The sequence below is a fragment of the Oryctolagus cuniculus genome, chromosome 14 (genome assembly GCF_964237555.1).
Source record: "Oryctolagus cuniculus chromosome 14, mOryCun1.1, whole genome shotgun sequence".
Taxonomy (NCBI): domain Eukaryota; kingdom Metazoa; phylum Chordata; class Mammalia; order Lagomorpha; family Leporidae; genus Oryctolagus; species Oryctolagus cuniculus.
Window position 1 is genome coordinate 94,413,590 of NC_091445.1, and position 20,952 is coordinate 94,434,541.

The 20,952-nt window shown below is 48.8% G+C and overlaps 1 protein-coding gene across 1 annotated transcript in view; it reads right to left on the bottom strand.

Annotated features, from left to right (window-relative positions):
- Positions 1-806: 806 nt before the first annotated feature.
- Positions 807-20,952, bottom strand: part of ICE1 (interactor of little elongation complex ELL subunit 1) — a 61,318-nt gene continuing 41,172 nt past the window's right edge. The window contains exons 14-19 of the mRNA XM_008251200.3: positions 20,760-20,928; positions 17,911-18,071; positions 13,575-13,765; positions 11,699-11,805; positions 3,534-3,632; positions 807-1,809 (exon numbers count right to left, since the gene is read on the bottom strand). Coding sequence (XP_008249422.3) covers positions 1,628-1,809; positions 3,534-3,632; positions 11,699-11,805; positions 13,575-13,765; positions 17,911-18,071; positions 20,760-20,928 — 909 coding nt within the window. The 3' untranslated portion in view covers positions 807-1,627. The remainder of the gene's footprint in view (positions 1,810-3,533; positions 3,633-11,698; positions 11,806-13,574; positions 13,766-17,910; positions 18,072-20,759; positions 20,929-20,952) is intronic.

Here is a 20,952-nt window from a genome sequence, read left to right on the forward strand (position 1 = left end):
TCCCCGAGTCCTCTGGCTCTTGAATGTTCCCTGTTCCCTAGTCCCGAATGGGAGGCACGGGGTCTGGGGTTGCTCCCAGCACACCGTGTGTGGGTCCCCGAGTCCTCTTGCTCTCGCTCAGGCCACAGGGCAGCACCACCTCCCACCTCCCAGGTGGCTCCATGCACCCCCCTCTGCTGGTCTCCACCGCCGCTGCAGCCTCCCCAGTCTCTCCCTCCATCCTTTTCTCGGGGAACAGCCCAGGGAACTGCCATCTCCTGTGTCCAGAGCACGGACGCCCCTCCCCCCATGTCTGGACAGTGGTCAGCAGTGTGCTGTCCAACCCGACCTCCGGGGGATGGGCCCAGTGTTCCGGCCACGAGGCTCCCACGACAGTGCCTGCCCCGGGACTGCCCTCTGCCAGCGACCACACAGCTGGAGCCGGCCCTGCAATGCTCCACGCCTGCTCCGCCTCATCCACCAGGCTTGCGGCCACCACGCCCATGGGGTGCCTCCTGTTCCGGCTCTCCCCTGCCTTGCTGACCACCTGTTCCCGGCAAGGCACCTGGGGGGAGAACACGCGGGCAGAGTGACTACGCCGGGAGAGCTGAAGGGGCGGTGCAGTCGCCTCTAAGTCAGTTACTGCAATTAAAGAAAACGCTGTCATCCGGTACCTGCTACCCCAAAGGGCAGCTCTGAGCGCTCGGAGCTGGCTGGGCGCCGGCTCTGGGTGGCTCCCATGTCGCGGCAGAGCCGCCACCGCAGGAAGCGCCACTCCTCCGTCTGTGCCGACGGCAGAGCTCACACCTCACCAATCAACAGGAATGTGCGTGGCTTACTTTTATTTTTTATTATAAAAAACACATACAAGAGTTTTAAGAAATGATGAATATAAGACAAATCAGAATCACGGTGAGTTATTAAACCCAGTTTCTATATACAAATACTAAAATTCCCAAAGTGGAACATCATCCAATGTGAGACACATCATACATAGCACTGTCCCTATGTACACGGCACGCGCCCCGCGCCCGCTGCTGGCACGAAGCCCTCCCTCCGGGAGCATGCGCCCCGGGCTCCGCTGCCTGACGGCTACATGTCCGGAGGGGCCTGGGAGACAGAAGGCAGCGCAGCAGAGGGCCCGCAGGACGCCGCGCTCTGCTCTGGCGGATACGACACCTCGGGAGACGTGGCTGCCACCCGTTTCCAGTGAGACAGCGGAAGACTCCTGGATGTTTCGTGAGCCGATTACCTTTGTCCTAGTTACTCATCTGCACACAAAGTCCAAAAATAGCTCAGGAACCAAATCATGTTTTACTGTTAAGTTCATTATAAAACAGCACTCAATTTAAAAAAGCCACTAAAAGGACACTTTCTGCAGCAAAAAAAGGGCGAAGTTCAAGTTTTCGTTTGACCAAGACACAACACAACCCATACATCACAGGATCACAACAGCCGTACAGGAAATGCATTTAGGGAGAAACGGGGCAACCGCTTGTGTCTCCTGTCTCCTGGCGAGCGGGCAGAGTGCCTCCTGCCGTGCTACCGATTCCGATTCCCGTCTTTGTTCTCTGCTCCTCGGTGTGCTTTCCGAGAGCGCGGACGTCTGCTCCGAGTCAAGGCACTTCTCACCGCAGCCACGCCGCGCTCAGCCGAGCCCCTCTGCGCTCAGGGAGCTGACCTCCTCCAGGTAGCTGGCGACCGCAGACGGGATGCTGCTGGAAGCCTCTCTCCGCCAGGCGTCCAGGATCTTGGCTATTTCCGCCGGATTGCTGGGACTCAGGTCACAAAGTGCGTAGACAGCTGCTAACTGTACACCCCACGGTATATCTGAAAAGAATTTTCACGTCGGTCAGCAGACAGGAAAATATTTACTTAAAGTTTTAATGTTATAATCTATCAAACACAATTCAAATACAGGGAAAATTAAATTTTAAAGAAAAATCCCGCAACAAAAAAGCCCACTTCAGGCTGGTGTGCGAAAGAAGAGGAGACAAGGCCTGCGGTGGCTCACTGCTGTTCCCGTGCCGGCTGTGGGCTGAGGACGTGGGTCTGAGGCTCAGGGAGGGCCCACCTGGCTCGGGACCCCACGCCCACACCGAGCTTTCCTGGGCAGTTCTTGAAGAAGCAAGCTCCCGAGACACAGGTTTTAGGAAGGGGCGGATCCCAAAGCATCTGTTAACCAGGTGACTCTACTGCTATCCTGTGGGGTTTATACACACACTGGAGAATGAAAAGGTCAGGAAAGGACAATCGCGCCTGTCCCCTCGCACACTCGCACAGCCAGTCACAGGCCCAGGAGGACATAGCGGTGCACTGTGGAGGGACGAGGTGCACAGGTGAGGCCCTCAGCTGGAGCCGTTTCCGAACTACAGACTCCCGTTCTCGGAGCGGCAGCGGCTCAGCAGGGCACAGCAGCACCACTCCGAGCAGCCCTGGCTGGAATCTGGAATACTGTGTATGCACAGTGCGACGCGCAGGGACAAGACCCAAGTCTAAACAGGAGAGTCAGTCGTGATTCACGTCGCCGTATCCTATCTCAAGCTGAAGGTAAGGCTGCACCCTATTCACAGAACTTTCTGCATGACAGAGTGGTGTGCGCCGAGCCACCAGAGCTGTGGCGCTCGGAGTTCCGGGTTTTGAGCTAGGGATGCTCAGCTTGTATCTAAAGAAGTAAAAAAAAAGGAAGACAAAACCCAAGAAACCGCCCACCACCACCAAAACCCACACATCCAACAAACAGCAGCTTTACCCATGACTTCCCCTTTAACCACAGACAGACAGCAGCACAGAGCAGGCCCCGCGTGCGGCGCCCCCGCACCCCTCCCTGCACACCCCGCCGTGCGGCTCTCAGCCTGCAGCGCGCGGCAGCTCTCCTCACGTCAAAAGCTGCCCCCTTCGGCTCAGCCTTGCAAGCCTCCCAGGGAAAGGCGAAGACAAGGAACCCATCACAGGAAGATCATCCGCAGTGCCACACAGCACTTAAGCTGTCACTTCGTGCATGTCTGATAAGAGCCTGTGTCACCACACATTCTCTGATTGTGTAAGTCAAAACAGAAGCCAGGTTCATTACTTCAAAGGGTTCTCTGAGTTAAGCTCTTCCACAGAAGAGCAAGACAAAAACTGCGTGCTCTGCAGCACGTGAGAACGGGGATCTGCCGCGAGGACCGGCACGCAGGTTTCCAGCTCTCCCCCTGAAGCTCCGGCTCGGGAACACCCAGGCCGCTTCACACGGGCAACCCCACTCGGTCCTCGCGCCACAACTCCACCCAGGGGCCCAGCTGTTTCTGAGACTGAATGTCTGCACCAGGGAGACAGGGGGGCACCCTCTGCCTTGGAGAAGCACCGGCCCACAGCGTGAACTGGGCCCCAAATACACAAGCAAGGACGCGACACTCACGCACACGCTCAGATGCTGTGGAAGACGCGGCTCACATCGCTGTCTACGAGGAGCAGGGGAAGCTCAGGGCGTGGCACAGTCAGGACTCAAAAGAAAAAGTTTAAGAAGCGAAATGCAAAGGATTTACAAGCAATTTTAATAAACTCAGTTTTACCTTCATCCTGAGCATGCTGTATGAACATCCCGATAACGGAACTAATATTTTTCACAGCAGATGGGAATCCTTCCTTCAAACCCAACTGGCCCAAACGCCCTAGGAGAAACAAAGCAGAACAAAATGAAAACAGCATTTGGTTCCATGTTAATTTTTTTCTTATAACATTATGTATCGTAAGCCTAAAAGTTCTGAACTTAAATTAAAATGGATGTAAGTGGAAACGGGTTAAATGGTAAGGCATCCAGACTTAGCAAAGCACCATTTGTACAAGAGGAGGCGTGGCCAGCGGCCCCTCCATCCCTGACTTCCTGAGAACTCACCACACCCACACAACACACGCTGTGCTGTTTCCCCAGTGAAGTCACATCATCATGAGTGGAACTGAGAAAGATTCCAGCAGGACAAATGGAATCTGCTCCACTAGGCTAACACTTCAGATCTGAGATGGTCGTGCTGCCAAACGCAGGGCTTGGGTCTAACGCCTGGGACAGCTGTGATGACAGCCAGGCAGTTGTCAAGCGCAGCCACAGCTTCCCTGGACAGCAACGCTGAGCTCTGTGCTCCTTCCCAACGCTCCCACGTGGACTGATGCACAAGCAACAGCACAGCAAGCCACCATACCCTGAGCAGGGGCCACGGCGTGGCACCTCTCTGGACAGGCCTCATTCCTCACTGCCAAGGCACGGGCAACCAAAGAAGGCAATTCCACCTAAGAAAGGCGACAGCAACCAGGGCGTCCCTCCTCTGGTTCATGCAGCTGCACCCTTCCTCTACTCCAAAGGACCCCTGTGGGTGCGAGCCTGCTCCTACGTGGGATCCCACTCCCTCCCTCAAAGCAGTCTTCAAGTCTGACGCGTTCCTTAAAGACGACGACATTCCAGAAGACACTCTAGATGTGCCTTCCTGACAATGCTACATTGTTCTCTGTGCTTCGGCTCTCTCTCGGCACCACGAACATGCTCCTGGATAAACGGGAATCTCGTTCATGAGCCGTGACTCGACGTCGAGCATGGAGAAACTGAGGGACTGAGTACCTAAGTAATTTCTTTTTTTTCTAAAGATTTACTTATTCAAAAGAGTTACACAAGGAGATACAGAGATAGCGATAGAGACAGGGGTGGGGTGGGTTGGGGAGGGGAGAAGGGAAGTGGTGGGGGGGAGAAAGAGAGACAGAGACAGAGAGAGGTATCTTCCATCCACTGGTTCACTCCCCAAATGGCCACAATGGCCAAGGCTGGATCACGCCAAAGTCAGTAGCCTTGGACCCCATCCAGGTCTCCCACACGGGTGCAGGGTCCTAAGCACTTGGGCCAGCCTGGCTGGTTCCCAGGCACATCAGCAGGGAGCTGCAGAGGAGGCAGTGTAGCTGGGATCTGTACTGGGCTCTCGTGGGTGCCGGCAGGGCGTGCAGCAGGCCTTTAGTGGCCTTCACTACTGCCCCCCTTGGAGACCAGCCCGGTGCTCACACATCCTGAACGCTGTGAAACGCAGTAGGCATTAGTAAATGATTACTGATTGAAGAATGTATGGTAATTCCTGATCCATGGTGACTTTCTAAGTATCTGGATGACCCTCTGGCAGCCTTCTGATGAGAATGAAAAGGAATCAACTTCAGAGAGGAGAAACCTCAGGTCATGACCACTTGTAAGATCTGAAAAGGATAATGGACAGATGATCTGACAAGGACGATGGACAGAGGATCTGACAAGGCTGATGGACAGAAGATCTGACAAGGCTGATGGACAGAAGATCTGACAAGGACGATGGACAGATGATCTGACAAGGCTGATGGACAGAAGATCTGACAAGGACGATGGACAGAGGATCTGACAAGGCTGATGGACAGAAGATCTGACAAGGACGATGGACAGAAGATCTGACAAGAACGATGGACAGAGGATCTGACAAGGCTGATGGACAGAAGATCTGACAAGGCTGATGGACAGAAGATCTGACAAGGACGATGGACAGAAGATCTGACAAGGCTGATGGACAGATGATCTGACAAGGACGATGGACAGAAGATCTGACAAGGCTGATGGACAGATGATCTGACAAGGACGATGGACAGATGATCTGACAAGGCTGATGGACAGAAGATCTGACAAGGACGATGGACAGATGATCTGACAAGGCTGATGGACAGAAGATCTGACAAGGACGATGGACAGATGATCTGACAAGGCTGATGGACAGAAGATCTGACAAGGACGATGGACAGATCTGTTAGATGGGAAGAAAAGTCCCACAGAAGGGAGGCGAGGGAGTCCAGGGCCATGCAGAGCCACGCTCAGCGTCCCAGATAACCTACACCCCAGCAATGCCTGCTGGGAAGGGAGCCTCAGCAGGACCGAGACCCTGGAGTTCTCATCCTAGCGTTGGGGCAGACTGGTCACGGCCAGGGTGAGCTGAGACGATTCCCAAGAAAAGCTGAAACACTTGATGAGAGAATGCACAGGACTGCCCAGTGCCGGCACCCACAGCCTGATCTACAGAAACTGTCAGGTAAGGTGACGATGCCCCAGCTCCTGGTCCCAGCTGACACCCGGTGGGCCACGTACTCAGGATTTCATGGCCCCTAGATCTGGTGGTGGGCAGTGTCTGGCCTGGCTGAGTTACCTCCCCACTGCATGAACTCACACAAGGCTTCAACTCTGCAAATGCACCACTCCTCCGTGTTTACGAATCTAGAGCAACTCAAGCATTGCACAGAATAGTTTTTAACGTATGTTGTTAGCATGGGTCACACACATGACCACTGCTAATAGCAATGTCCACACCTCAGTTCAGCACTCAATAACACTACACTGTCCGACGGCAACCTTGCTTCACTTCCCATGGAATAAAAATCTCATTAATTAGAACACTGCAAAATTTGGAATTAAAAATAAAGACAAATTGGGGGAATCAAAACGGCTGCACCCACCCTCAGCCAGAGAGGAAAGACCCGTGCTCTAGGGGGGAAAGTCTCAGGAAAGCGGGAACGGAGCTGCAGACGGCGCAGACCCACAGAGCCAGCACACAGGGGCTGCGCACACTGCGCACACCGCGCACACCGCGCCCGGCGCTCCGGCTGTGGATACCTCTTGCAGGAGCATTCCAGAAAGTCCAAGAAGTGAGGCGGCTGCCTGAGGAAGCATCGGTGAGGGGGTGAGGAGACCCGCAAACCGCATGGAGAGACTGAAGGACGGGAGAGAGCGAGAGGCGCTCTCCCTCCCGTTCCCTGCCAGGGGACCCCTTGCTGGAAAGAGGGAAGCAGTGCTGGGACACCCGCCACTGCTGCAGACGCCCTCCCACGGGGGCTGCCACAGTCCTCACCGACTTCCAGTCCAGGCCAGAGGGCTGACAGGTCCGAGGGACAAGTCTGCTGCAGAAGAAGCCACATCGCCTCTCCCTGCTCCTAAAGTGCCAGAACCAAGCTGCGGCCGAGAAGCTGCCAAACTCCTTCTGTCCTAGGCAGCAGCCAGCGGCTCCACCACTGTCAGAAGCCCCCCGAGACAGCCAGGACGGAGAGCAGGCCCCTCTGAATCACGCTGTGCAGTTCTGTACAAGGCTCTGCAGCCACGCCTGCTTGTTCTGTGTGGATGCAGGGATGGCCGTTGGCTTCCTGAGGCTGGTTGGCAGCAACAGCCCGTACGCATGCCCAGAGGAGCTGGTCCGAGGAAGCCGCTGCTGTAGCTCTTAGCAAAAGGTACTGGGGGTCAGGGGCAGAGAACAAGCCCCAGCATCCCCTTGCGTGCCCAGCGGGCACTGAGGGAGCCCCCGTGCGCTGTAACTTTGAGACTGTGATACTGTGCTACAACCCCTGGAGTAGCTCGCTCTTACCCAGAGGATCTAGAAGGCCCTACCTGCATTCCTCTGCTTCAGGCCTGTGACTGCCAGTGACCGCTCCCCAGCAAAACCGGCGTCCACCCTGTGAGCCCAGGCACAGAGGCCCCTGCCTCCTGCGGCTCCAGGACTGTGACGACCAGTGCTGTACCCGCAGTCACCAGAACACAGCCCGCAGGTCTCCAGGGAAGAGCCACCCCACTTGCCACTCTAGACCCACACCACTCAGTGCATGGTCTGCAGCACAACCTGTGTTCCCTCATGGGCCTGGGATCGGGTCCCCTAAACATCTCCCAGTGCTGGGACTCGGGCTCCCAGTGCTGTAGGCCCCAGCGTTAGTCATGCCCACATAGCAAGACCTGGAACGTCCCACCCACATTAGAGTTTGAAGTCCACAGTTACTGGGGCCACAAGCCCCAGAATCCCTCACACTTGCCTGGCAGAACAAGGGGACAACCCCCTGGGTGTCCCAAAGCACCAGAAACATGGCTGGCGCCACCACTAATCCTAGGGTGACGGACACTCAATTCTCTGGGGACTGAAACGCACGCCCTTGGAAGTCATGTCCACCTCAAAGCCGTCTGACTGACTCCACAGACGGCACAGTCTGGACAGCCGTGGCTCTCAGACGCTGCTGACCTGATGAGCACCGAGGAAGTCTCAGAGGTCACATTCTGCTGACCTGATGAGCACTGAGGAAGTCTCAGAGGTCACATTCTGGGCTCAACTAGAACAAGGGCAGAGCAGCAGACCACGGTGCGCACACTCCACAGAGAGAACTGCTATGCCGGACTGCACCCTTCAGCGCGGGGATGCAGGGCACCTCAGCAAGGACACACAGTTCCCCAGAAACAGCTGCAAGCTGAAGGAGATACCTGAAAAGAACCCAACAGACAGGGATCCCGAAGAAACTCAGTGAGATGCAGGAGAACACAGATGGTTTAAAGAAGTAAGGATAGGCCGGCGCCGCGGCTCACTAGGCTAATCCTCCGCCTAGCGGCGCCGGCACACCGGGTTCTAGTCCCGGTCGGGGCGCCGGATTCTGTCCCGGTTGCCCCTCTTCCAGGCCAGCCCTCTGCTGTGGCCAGGGAGTGCAGTGGAGGATGGCCCAGGTGCTTGGGCCCTGCACCCCATGGGAGACCAGGAAAAGCACCTGGCTCCTGGCTCCTGCCATCGGATCAGCGCGGTGCGCCGGCCGCAGCGCGCCGGCCGCGGCGGCCATTGGAGGGTGAACCAACGGCAAAAAGGAAGACCTTTCTCTCTGTCTCTCTCTCTCTCACTGTCCACTCTGCCTGTCAAAAAATAAAAAAAAAAAAAAAAATAAAAAATAAAAAAAAAAAAAAAGAAGTAAGGATAGTAATAGATGGCACTAACGAGAAATTTGATAAAGAGACAGGAATCATTAAAAAGAAGCAAACAAATTCTGGAGCTGAAAACCCCAATGAGTGAAACCACACACACAATCAAGAGCTTCAAACACAGAACAGACCAACTAGAAGAAAAACTTTCTGATCTGGAGCATAAGACTTTTAAAGTAACCCAATCAGATAAAAATGTCTATACTAGCTAAAGCAATCTACAGATTAAATACAATCCTTATCAAAACACCAATGGCATTTTTGATAGAATTAGAAAAAAAATAATAAAATTCACATGAATCACAAAAGACCCAGAACAGCCAAAACCATCCTGAGCAAATAAATATAAAAATAAATTTAAAAAAAATCAAGCTGGAGGGATCACAATGCCTTCATAATATGATTTTAAAACACACAACAAAACTGTGGTAATTAAAACAGCACAGCACTGACATAAAAACTAACACATAAATCAAAAGAACAGACTAGAGAGCCCAGAAATTAGTTCAAACACATGCAGCCAACTGATTTTTGACAAAGGTGCCAAGAGCACACACTGGAGAAATGATAGTCTTTTTAATAGGTGGAGCTAGCAAAACTACAAGAATGGATTCAGATGCCTACCTCACATGATAAACAAAAAATCCACTGAAGACAGATCAAGGACCTTAATTAAGAGCGGAATCTATGAAACCGCTAAAAGAAAACATAGGAGACACTTCAAGAAATTGGTGCAGGGCATGACCTCTTGGACACAGTCCCAAAGCACAGGCAACATACACAAAACTGATCCAGTCGGACTCTATCAAGTCAGAAGCTCCTGCAGAGCAAAGGAAACAATAAGTAGAGACGGCAACAGAACGGGAGGAAATACTTCTAAGCTACTTATCTGGCAAAGGTTAATATCCAGAATATATCAGGAACTGAAAAAACTCAACAAAACAACAAATCCTGTTAAGAAATGGGCAAAGGACCTGAACAGACAGCCCTCACAACAGGAAACACAAATGACCAACAAACATCCAAGCACCGGAAGTACAGAGGAAGGCCACTCACTCACAAAGACTCTCAAGGTAGGCCTCACTTTCCAGTCTTTAGTACAGATACTTTTGGTCTAGTGATTTTTCACGTATTTTTTTGTAACCAAATTGTTTTTTTAAAAGATTTATTTGAAAAACAGAGTTTCAGAGAGAGAGGGAGAGGGAGAGGGAGAGACAGACACCTTCCACCTGCTGATTCACTGGCAAATGGCACCACCATCAGGGCTGGTCTAGGCTGAGACAGTTTAGAACCCCATCTTTGTCTCCCACATGGGTGGCAGGGACCCAAGCATTTGGGCCATCCTCTAATGATGTTCCAGGCACACTGGCTGTGAGCTGGATCAGAGTGGAGCAGCCAGGACTTCAACTGGTACCCATATGGGATGCTGGCACTATTATATTTAGAAATGTAAAACATCTCTCCTAATTTTTTAGCTTCTCTAGATTTTATAATTGCGAATGCATTAATCAAAAGTCTGGACATTTCTTCTCAGTTCATGAGACGCTGGTACTGGAACTACAGCGTCCAGATACACAGAGAACACCGGAGAACACGAGACGGCGTCACCAACACTCCTGTGTGCTAATGCTGCACACCCCGGATGCAGACGGAAACCGTTCTGTGTTATCTGCCCCAGCAAGCATAGCTCATCACTCCCACTTATGTAGCTCTGTTCACCTCTCAACCTATCTTCTGAATCCCCACAGTCTTTAGCAATGATCACTTGGTTCTGTCTTGATGGGTAACTTAATTCCAAGTGTATTTTTGGTTATTTGCAACGAAATTGGGTGTCTACCTTGTAACCACGCTTTGGGCAGAACCTGAGCACAGCACAGCTACGTGCAGGTGAGGTGCACACCGGGCAGGAACGAGGATTTGCTGTTACAGTAACGAACTTGGCAGAGACACATTTCCTCTGATCTATTTATAAGACTAGCTTGTAAGTTTTCATCAACTCAAATCCGAAGATACTTAAAGGTCAGGATAACTATCTTCAGGTAGCTCAAGGGCCACAACCCAGCAATGAGATGAGCCTGGTGCTGGGTCCCCCAGAGGCAAAGAACACGCTGCAGACGGAGAAGTCAGCGCACACTCAGCACAGCCTGCCGTCCACCAGCAGAGCTTATCCCCGGTAATCCTGCACAGCCTGGACAGCAGCGTGTCAGATGTGGCAGAGCAAAAAAAAAAAAAAAAAGTAAAAATAAAGATCTGTAGGTGACAGGAAAGGCGTATGAGAGCAAATGGCCACTGCATCTTCCTTAGATGGGAGACTGAGCAGAATCCATAGCTCGTTTTTATTTTTTTTATTTATTTTTTTATTTTTTATTTTTTGACAGGCAGAATGGACAGTGAGAAAGAGAGACAGAGAGAAAGGTCTTCCTTTGCCGTTGGTTCACCCTCCAACGGCCACCGCGGCCGGCACGCTGCGGCCGGCGCACCGCACTGATCCGAAGGCAGGAGCCAGGTGCTTTTCCTGGTCTCCCATGGGGTGCAGGGCCCAAGCACTTGGGCCATCCTCCACTGCACTCCCGGGCCACAGCAGAGAGCTGGCCTGGAAGAGGGGCAACCGGGACAGAATCCAGCGCCCCAACCGGGACTAGAACCTGGTGTGCCGGCGCCGCTAGGTGGAGGATTAGCCTAGTGAGCCGTGGCGCCGTCCCCATAGCTCATTTTAAACAGTGATTTCTGAAATTCACTGAAGTGATCCTTACTGGGCAAGTCTGAAAAACTGTGGTCGGGGGTGTGAAGATAATCCTTATTTTGCAAAGTAAACGAGGCAACAGCCACTATGTCTCCTGGTATGCAAGTGGATTAATATTAGCATGCGGGAAACAAGAGTTCAGAACAACATGCACTAACATGAACAATTAATCTGTGACAAGGACAGGTAAAACACGAAGTCTGAAGGCAGATTTTAAAAAACCAACGACTTACCTATGAGCCGCAGGACTGATGCTATGATGACATCAGGAGTGTGTGCGATGTTCGCATGTCCTTTTCTGTGCTTGATCCACTTATCCATGACAGGCCACAGCTCCTTACTAGAAAACACATGAGAGGATGTGTGCTGGTCACTGACCTGAGGAACGGCCCCCAAGACGGGGGGAGGGGTAGCCGCTGAGACCCGACACTGAACGCTCCCATCTGCTCCAACCAACCAACCATCTGCACTCTCCTGGCTTACAACAGCTACAAACACCCACACATGCTGTTTTCACTGCTTCTACAAGGATCTGCACAGCATTCCCACTGTCAGGGAACGAGGACGTGGTGGAGTCTGTGTTTCCGTGGACCCTCAGGAGCTGGGAAGCCCCGGTTACAGAAGCCCACAGTTGCCTGGGAGGGTCACAGACAGAGAGTTGTGTGTTTAGGAAGAGCTGAGGCAGAGGGCAACTGGAATTTCAAGAATCAAACCACACTTTAGGTAGAAGAACAGACACTTTCTCCTAGCTGAAGAGAGCCTCAATACCTTTTTGCTTTTTTGTTCTTTCTCTTTTACCAAAAACACATTTGCTTCTTACATGGCATTCATGATATATCACTAGAAAAGTTAAATGCAGACAAACAAAAAGGAAATCAAAAGCACTCCAAATAACCCAGCTTACACAATTACTACTCTTGGCATTTGGGCTTTCTTTCTGGATACTTCTCCATCTCTATGCATGTAAAACTGCATGGTAAGAGCCCGTACGTGCCAAGCGAGAAGGCAGGGTCTTCTGCAGTTGCTCAGGCCAAGGCCCTGACATTCAACCCTGTTGTCACCACCAGTGGGGTACTACGGACAAGGCCACACTGACAGGCACCAGCCCTGGTCTCCTCATCTGTCACTGGGGGAGGACACCTGCCCTGGACTCCTATGGAGCCAGTGAGACAAGGCCCTCACACCTCTACAGCAGGCACTGGACAGACTTTCTGCCACTTTGCTATCTAGTGGCAAACTGCCACTTACCTTTCCACAGCAACACACAGAGGTGCGCTGACAGCCGTGTGTCTTCACACTGCTGTGCCTCACTACACACATGGACGAAAACTGCTCGCCTCCCTACCGCCTGACTGGCAGGTGCCTCCTGCTGTCGGGGTGGGGGACGGAGCGTCCTGTGTACAGCTGGATCCCGCACACAGGAACTGCCACAGAACAGTCTTCAGTACCTCTGTGCCAGGGACCAGCAACTCTGTGGTGAATACTCTGTGATGTCAGAAAAGCCCTCAATTCAGCCTTTCTAAGTCTGGGTTCCACAAGAAAACGATTTGGAAGACAATCTTGCCCATTCTCCTAGAGTGGGACATAGCTAGGGCCAGAATTACAGATGCAGAAAGAGAAGTTAACGCCTTACATACAAGGATGCCTGAGAGTAGCAGGCTTACATCTTTCCCAGGTGACAGAGCTGTTAACCTGATAATTTTGAGGATTTCTCCTTCTTTCGGTTTTTTCAGAGTATCTGTATGTTAAAGTAACAGCTATGACATTTCATTCACCCCATACCTGTGGGGTGCCTCCCTGTGTGAGCACCAGTCTACATGATGGGGCTACACCACAGAACTCGTCTCCTTACCCTAAGACTCACTGCTACTGGGGAGAGATCATCCTAACAGAATACAATGCAAAGTAGGAAGAGGCACTACAGAAAAACAAATCAAGGGAATACAATAGGGATGCAGGTATTTTAAGAGTAGTTTTATAAAACAATCATCTATAAATATTTCAGATGCTTCACATACTTAAAAATGATTCAAATTGCAATTCAGCATTCAGTAAACTGTCTTAGAATGCAAACGATGCCTCTTTGTCTGAAGCTAGTGAAATGGCTACCTTATGATGTTATCATGCGTCCAAATCCACTTCTGGTGGCAGCAGAGCAGGTCAATGGCAAATATGTACTCCCAAGTGTGGTCATTTAAGTCCTCACCAAATTTCTCACTGGACTGAAATTCTGTTTTTGGACATAGCTGTATAGTCAAAAGTAGCTTTGAGACCATAAACCCCACATCTACAGGAGCATTCTAGAAAATAAAAAAAAAAATGGGAGTCTCAAATACAATACATCTAGTGTTGGTAAACTCAGAGTATAATAATCATCAGATAAACAATCATTTAATTAAAAAATTGGTATTTGAAGCAGCTGTATTTTGGATAAGGAACCAGGTGTATGTTAGTCCTAATACTTACCATAAAATGATCATGGAATGGAAGTTGAGAGACCAGGTAAACTAACTACAGGCAGGAACAGGATCCAATCAGGTAGAAAAAAGGTAGCTGCATCCAGCCAATAAAGAACTGAAGTATTAAAGCTAGCTGTAATAAAAAAGTTATTGGCTGGTGTTGGGGTACAGCAGGTTAAGCTGCCCCTCATGATGCCAGAATCCCATACTTGGAGTACCAGCTGCCATCCTGGGCTGTCTACTTCCAGCTCCCAACTGATGTGCCAGGGAAAGCAGGGGATAGCCCAAGTGCTTGGTCCCTGCCCACATGTGGGCAGTACAGATGGAGCTGCCAGTTCCTGGCTTCAGCCTGGCCTAACCCCAGCCAGGTACAGCCATCTGGGGAGTGAACCAGTAGATGGAATCTCTCTCTCTCTGTCACTCTGCTTTCAAATAAACAAAAACAACAAAAAAGCTGAAGCCATTAAAAATTCTTTTAATCCTATCATCTTTCTGACACTGGAAGACAGCTGGCTTTTCCTGAAAATTCATAAAACTGAATGAGACAGTACCGGACTGTTACGTCTGGCTTCTCTCGCACCTGTGTATAATGGAATGCATCCTTTCCACTCCATGTATCGCTAGCTTGAACATGCTTTTTCACTGCTGACCAGTTACCATTATATAGACACACCACTGTTTATCAAATCACCTGTTGATAGCCATCTGGGTTACTGCTAACTATGGATGACCGTATGGACAGAATGGCAGCTGACATTACATACAGAAGACCCTTAAGAATGTTAGAAAATCTTTTCACAAAACTAGCAGGAAATACCACCCTAAAGAGGTCACCTGAGGGAAACACTTCCTGCCATGCTAGTAGTAAGAAATTCCTGATTTTAAAGACTAAAGCGCTAAATAATTTGCACTTGAGATAATATACACTACTTATTTTTTGTTAACTCGTGGTATTATATTTAATAAACATCCCTCTATTTTCAATTCTAGAAATAACGTCCTGGGGCTTAACTGTATAACTTTTCTGATTTTGAACCTTCTTTGTTCTATTGGGGAAAGCTGTGGTTACAAAGTAATATTCTTTGATATGTTAGTGAAATCTGTTATAACTTTTACTTTTAAGTGTCTCATTGAAACTTTTTCCATTCTTGTGCTATTACTTTTATTGAGTTTTATAATTTAACAAAGACAGGGGCTTTCTTTCTTTTTTTTTAAGATTTTAAACTCTTCCATCTGCTTGTTCACTCCCCAGATGACTGCAACAGCTGCAGCTTCTTCTGGCTCTCCCATGCGAGTACAGGGCCCAAGCACTCAGGCCATCTTCCACTGCTGTCCCAGGCCATAGCAGAGAGCTGGATTGGAAGAGGAGCAGCAGGGACACAACCCAGCACCCACATGGGATGCTGGTGCTGCAGGTGGAGACTTAGCCTACTACACAGCGGTGAACCCATGGCGGAGTGAGGGGAGGGGGCTGGGTTTTAATGTGTTCTTAAGATGAAACAGATTTCAGGGGCCAGCGCTGTGGCGTAGTGGGTAAGCCCGCAGCCTGCAGTGCTGGCATCCCATATGGGCGCCGGTGCAAGACCCACAGGCTCCACTTCCAATCCAGCCCTCTGCTATGGCCTGGGAAAGCAGCAGAAGATGGCCCAAGTGCTTGGGCTCCTGCACCCGCATGGGAGACCCAGAGGAAGCTCCTGGCTTCGGATCTGCACAGCTCTGGCCATTGTGGCCAACTGGGGACTGAACCAGCGGATGGAAGACCTCTCTCTCTCTCTCTCCTTCTCTGTGTAACTCTTTCAAATAAATAAATTAATTTACAAAAAAAAAGATTAAAAATACTTGGTTCTTGGGGCCGGCGCCATGGCTCACTTGGTTAATCCTCCGCCTGCAGTGCCGGCATCCCATATGGGCACCGAGTTCTAGGCCCGGTTGTTCCTCTTCCAGTCCAGCTCTCTGCTGTGGCCCGGGAGGGCAGTGGAGGATGGCCCTGCACCTGCATAGGAGACCAGGAAGAAGTACCTGGCTCCTGGCTTCAGATTGGCGCCGTGGCGGCCATTTGGGGAATGAACCAATGGAAGGAAGACCTTTCTCTCTGTCTCTCTCACTGTCTATAACTCTACCTGTCAAATAAAAAAAAAAAAAAAAAAGTAGTTAAGAATCAGACAAAATGTAGCTGGAACTTATATTTGCCTTTTGTTATATAGTAAGCATCAACATCTTTTATGTTAATTACCAACTGGTCTGTTCAAGCATTCTACATGTAAAGCCAAAGTTGACCATTTTTATTTTGATAAGAAATCATCTTAGGCATCTAAAGCTGTTGCTCTAGGGTTCATTAATCCAGTAACTGTTGCTAAGTCTTCTAGTCAGAATCTTCCATATTCTGGCTTTTCTCCTTTTCTCATTAATCTGGACTCTGAGTTACCCATTTTTGTTGGTAAGACAGTGTTTTTTGTTTGTTCTCTCCTTGATGCTATGTATTACCTTTTACAGATTTATTTTATTTATTTGGAACAGAGTTAGAGAAGTAGAGACAGTGAGAGAGGTCTTCCATCCGCTGGTTCACTCCCCAGATGGCCACGATGGCCGGAGCTGCGCCGATCCAAAGCCTGGAGCTTCTTCCGGGTCTCCCACGTAAGTGCAGGGGCCCAAGGACTTGGGCCATCTTCCACTGCTCTCCCAGGCCATAGCAGCCAGGACTAGAACTGGCGCCCATATGTGATGTCGGCACTTCAGGCCAGGGCATTAACCCGCTGTGCCACAGTGCTGGCCCCTATGTATTTCTTACTTTTTAAACTGAAATCTTTTTCTATATTCTTTTTTGTATTTTTAATTTTGAAAATGAGTATCAGCCAAATGTATTATTTGCTTAACAATAAGAAAAAGTGTTTTTAATAGTACAAGTTTTCCAAAAACTAAGGATATTTGGTATGAAGGGTTTTCCTTTTTGCTGAATTGTAAAAACGATTGTGACTTTAGTTTTCATATTTTACTTGTTCCCAGACTGCCCATGACTGTGCATCTCAAGTTCTAACTAAAAGTTTAAGATTTAAGATATTAGTGTCTAACTTTATTGAATTATCCCTACACAACTTAATCTTTACTTCCCAAAAATTGTGGTTTCCATGTGGCCAAATTCGTAATTCACCATATATATAAAAAATCCTATCTACATTCTATCTACATTCAGATTTGCTGTCTGTACTTAATTCTACTATGTCCTTACTTTTGTCTATCAGATCTGCTGAATTCTGAAAAAGAACAGTTGGAAGTCTTGTAGTGCAATGCTATTTTTTTCCTTAAATATTTCGCACTTTTCTTTGATTTTATTTTATATTTTTACTTGATATGACATTTAAAAAATTACTGAAACCAGCAGCTGCTTTGCAAGTACTTTGTTTTATCATCAAATTCCCAAAACAGGCAGAAGAAGGGCTCCAGCTGCAGGCAGGGGCAGGCGTGGCGCACACAGGCAGGGCCCCCCGGAGGCAGCCAGCTCCCCTGCCGAGGAACTGACTCTGGCTTGTGCACACAGATGGCCCATTTCAAATCTGCCCTGAAATGCATGTGCACTACTCACTGTCCACTTGGTTCTCATTAAATAAAATAGAAAAGAACACCAATCTAAATATCACTTTAAAATATTAATGCTTAAAAAATAAAAAGGCAACATGAGAACAAAACATGTAGAACAAATACCAATTCCATCTACTAGAAAGAAAAATATAGATTAATAGATTCAGAAAAGATTTAATAGAAAAGAATTGAGATACCAATTTTTTCACTTCTCTAAGTACCTATTGCAGAATCAATTTATATCTCTTCCAAGTCCTTTAAGCATATGTATGGATTTCATCAGTCATAAATTAGCATAAAATCTAATTCCATGAAGAATATCTTTAAAATGCCTAGGAATGAATACAAAAACAGTAATATTTATGTAAGACCTACAAGAACATATGTCACAAGAGAAAAATAAAACTCACCTTTTCCCAATTGAGAAAAGCTCTCAAACAGTTCAGAACCTCTCCTTTCGCTCGCTGCCGGGCTACTAACTGCATTGCTTTATTAATCACTGATTGAGAGAGAAATATGTCATGCCACATGTTTGCAATAAACAAAGTCAGTTTCTCAGACTCTGGGAAATCTGTAAGAAAGAAAACAATAACCTTTTATGTCTGATCAAGCAAACAGAATATGAACCAAGAATAAACTCTGTGCATGACACTGTGCGTGCAAGGCTGGCCACAGCGGAGGGCACGCACTGTGCGACCCAGCCGAGGCTCTGGCCTCAGCTATTTCAAAATATGCTCCGCCTTTTTTCCTTCCTTTTCCCACTGGCAAATGCTCTTAAGTTTTTAACACAGGGCATGAAAACACAGCGGTGTATGAAAAAAGGAAATCTCCAGAGACAAAAGGCAAAATCCTCCCTCTAGGCTTCCTTAGTTCCAGGATTCTCCCATTTGATGTACGTCATTGCAGGTCATTTTAATGTGTTTACTCAGGTATGGATTAGTCAGGGAATTTTTTATTTGAAGAGTTATACTTTATAAAATCCGGATGACATGTTTTTTTGTAAACTCCTTCCCCTATAAAATGGCTTTTCTCTTTTTTAAAATTCATTTCATTGGGGCCGGTGCTGTGGCACAGCAGGTTAATGCCCTGGCCTGAAGCACCAGCATCCCATATGGGCGCCAGTTTGAGTCCCGGCTGCTCTACTTCCAATCCAGCTCTCTGCTGAGGCCTGGGAAAGCAGAAGGTGGCCCAAATCCTTGGGCCCCTGCACCCACATGGAAGATCCGGAAGAAACTCCTGGCTTCGGATCGGTGCAGCTCTAGTCGTTGTGGCGAATTGGGGAGTGAACCATTGGATGGAAGACTGACCCTCTCTACCTCCCTCTCTCCCTCCTTCTCTCTCCCCTCTCCCTCCCTCCTCTCTGTGTAACTCTTTCAAATAAATAAATAAATCTTTTAAAAAAAAATAAAATTCACTTCGTCAAAGGGTAGTTTCTATTCTAAAACTGCTGGTTCAGGGAGGGCGTCGGGACAGCAGTACGGCAGTTAAGATGATGTGTGGGGTGCCTGCATCCCACACAGGAGTGCCTGGGCTCAAGTCCCAGATCCACTCCTGACGCCAGCTTCCCGATGCCACACACCCTGGGAAGCAGCAGGGACTGCTCACTATGGGGTTCCTATTCCTACCATGCACCTGAGCACCATGGACTGAGGTCCAGACTCCTGGCTTCAGCACAATCCAGCCCTAACTACTGAAGGCATCTGAGACATGAACCTGAAGTTGGGGGATAATTCTCCATCTGCTTTTCAAATAATACTAAGAATAAGTGAAATACACTCAAGGACGCAGATCAACTACTTTTGATAAATGAATAAATCAACATAGCCCCAACCCCTGCAATCAATACCTGTCACTCTTTGACTCTGCCCCTCCAGTGAGTAACGTTGCCCCTGGATACCGAAAACCTCTGACCTGCTTAACCTTACTACAGATTAGTCTGCCTTTTCTCAATTTCTATGAACAGATCAGCGTGGTTTGCAGTCTTTTCTGTCTGCCTTCACCTCTCAGCATAATGATTTTGAGATTTACCCATATTGCTATATGTGCCAGCAGTATGTACCTGTGGATGGCCAAGCAATGTTCCACTCTTTCCTACAGAACGAGATGTTTTTCATTTACCTGAGGAATGGCATTTGTTTCCAATTACGGGCTATTATGAATCAACATGTTATAAGTATCTGGGTACTAGTCAAGTAAGCATATCTGGTGTCAGTTCTTTCTGACATTCCCTCTGCCTAGAATTCTCTTGCCCACTTTTCAGCTGCATATTTTGTGTGCATTTTCACATCTAAGTTCAAAAGTCACTGTGACAAGGAAAGCTTCCCTGACCCTAGACTACTGCAGATCCACCTTCTAAATAAAGTACAGTTTATCCATTCAGCCCACAGTTAGTGACTGCGAGCAGCACACCATTCTGGGGTGTGGACAGAGGAGGAACAAGAAATTCCCGTCTATACCAAGTACACACTCTGGATGCTGCTTTGGGCTACCAGCCCCCACGGCATGGTCAAATCTAGAACCGATCACACCACACAACTCCCAGCACTTAGAGTTAAATGAACAATAAAGAGTGAATACAGAAATAAAGTGGGCAACTGAAGCACTGAGCAGACGCAGGAACCATACTGAAGATGATGGCACGCTGGATTATCCTGAATTAGAGACCCCTGCCTGCCCCACCCCAGCCACACACAAGGCAAAGGAATACCAATCTCTGCAGCTGAGCTGGGCTTCCACTAAGTGCTGCATACCATGACCTGGGACAGCAAAGGACTCCTCTGACTTCTCACTAGAGACAGACGACACAGCAGCAAAGACAGAGGAGTGCAGGACAGGCCCACTGTCTCTCCTTCTCTGACTCGCTGCTGCCCACGCACTCCGGCATCCACCTCACAGCTGCTGCCCTCCGCAGGTAGAGGCACAGCAGTTTCCTTGTCAGTTGCTTCAAAAGTTTTTGCATATTTTCTATCTGCTTCTAAAGCAGCATCACAGGACTAGAGCAGAAACGCAGTAACAACAGACATTCTATTTTTATGCAGAAGCAAAGAAATGTGCTCACTCAAGTTTAAGCAAATTCTACTGAAAATCAATATGAATAGAAGCTGAAGCTATTCATACCCTCTAGAAAATGCACAAAATTAACATTATTTTTAAAGCTACAGAGCAGTCATCTAGCTGAAAATGTAGATGTGAAGTATAATAATAAGGTAAAAAAGCAACAGGATGGTTCCAATATGCAAATGTCAGCATCTAAACATACCTTCCTTGAGGAGGCTGTAGCAAAACAGGCGTGCTCGCTCTAAGTCTCCAAGCTGCCGACAGATACCCACGTAGACCCTGCAAAGGGCGTGGATGTAACTGTGGTCCAGAGACGTCTTCTGAATTTTCAGTTCTGAGAGAATAGAGTGAAGCAAGCACTCTGCTAGATGCTGCATTGGAAGCACAAAGTGAAA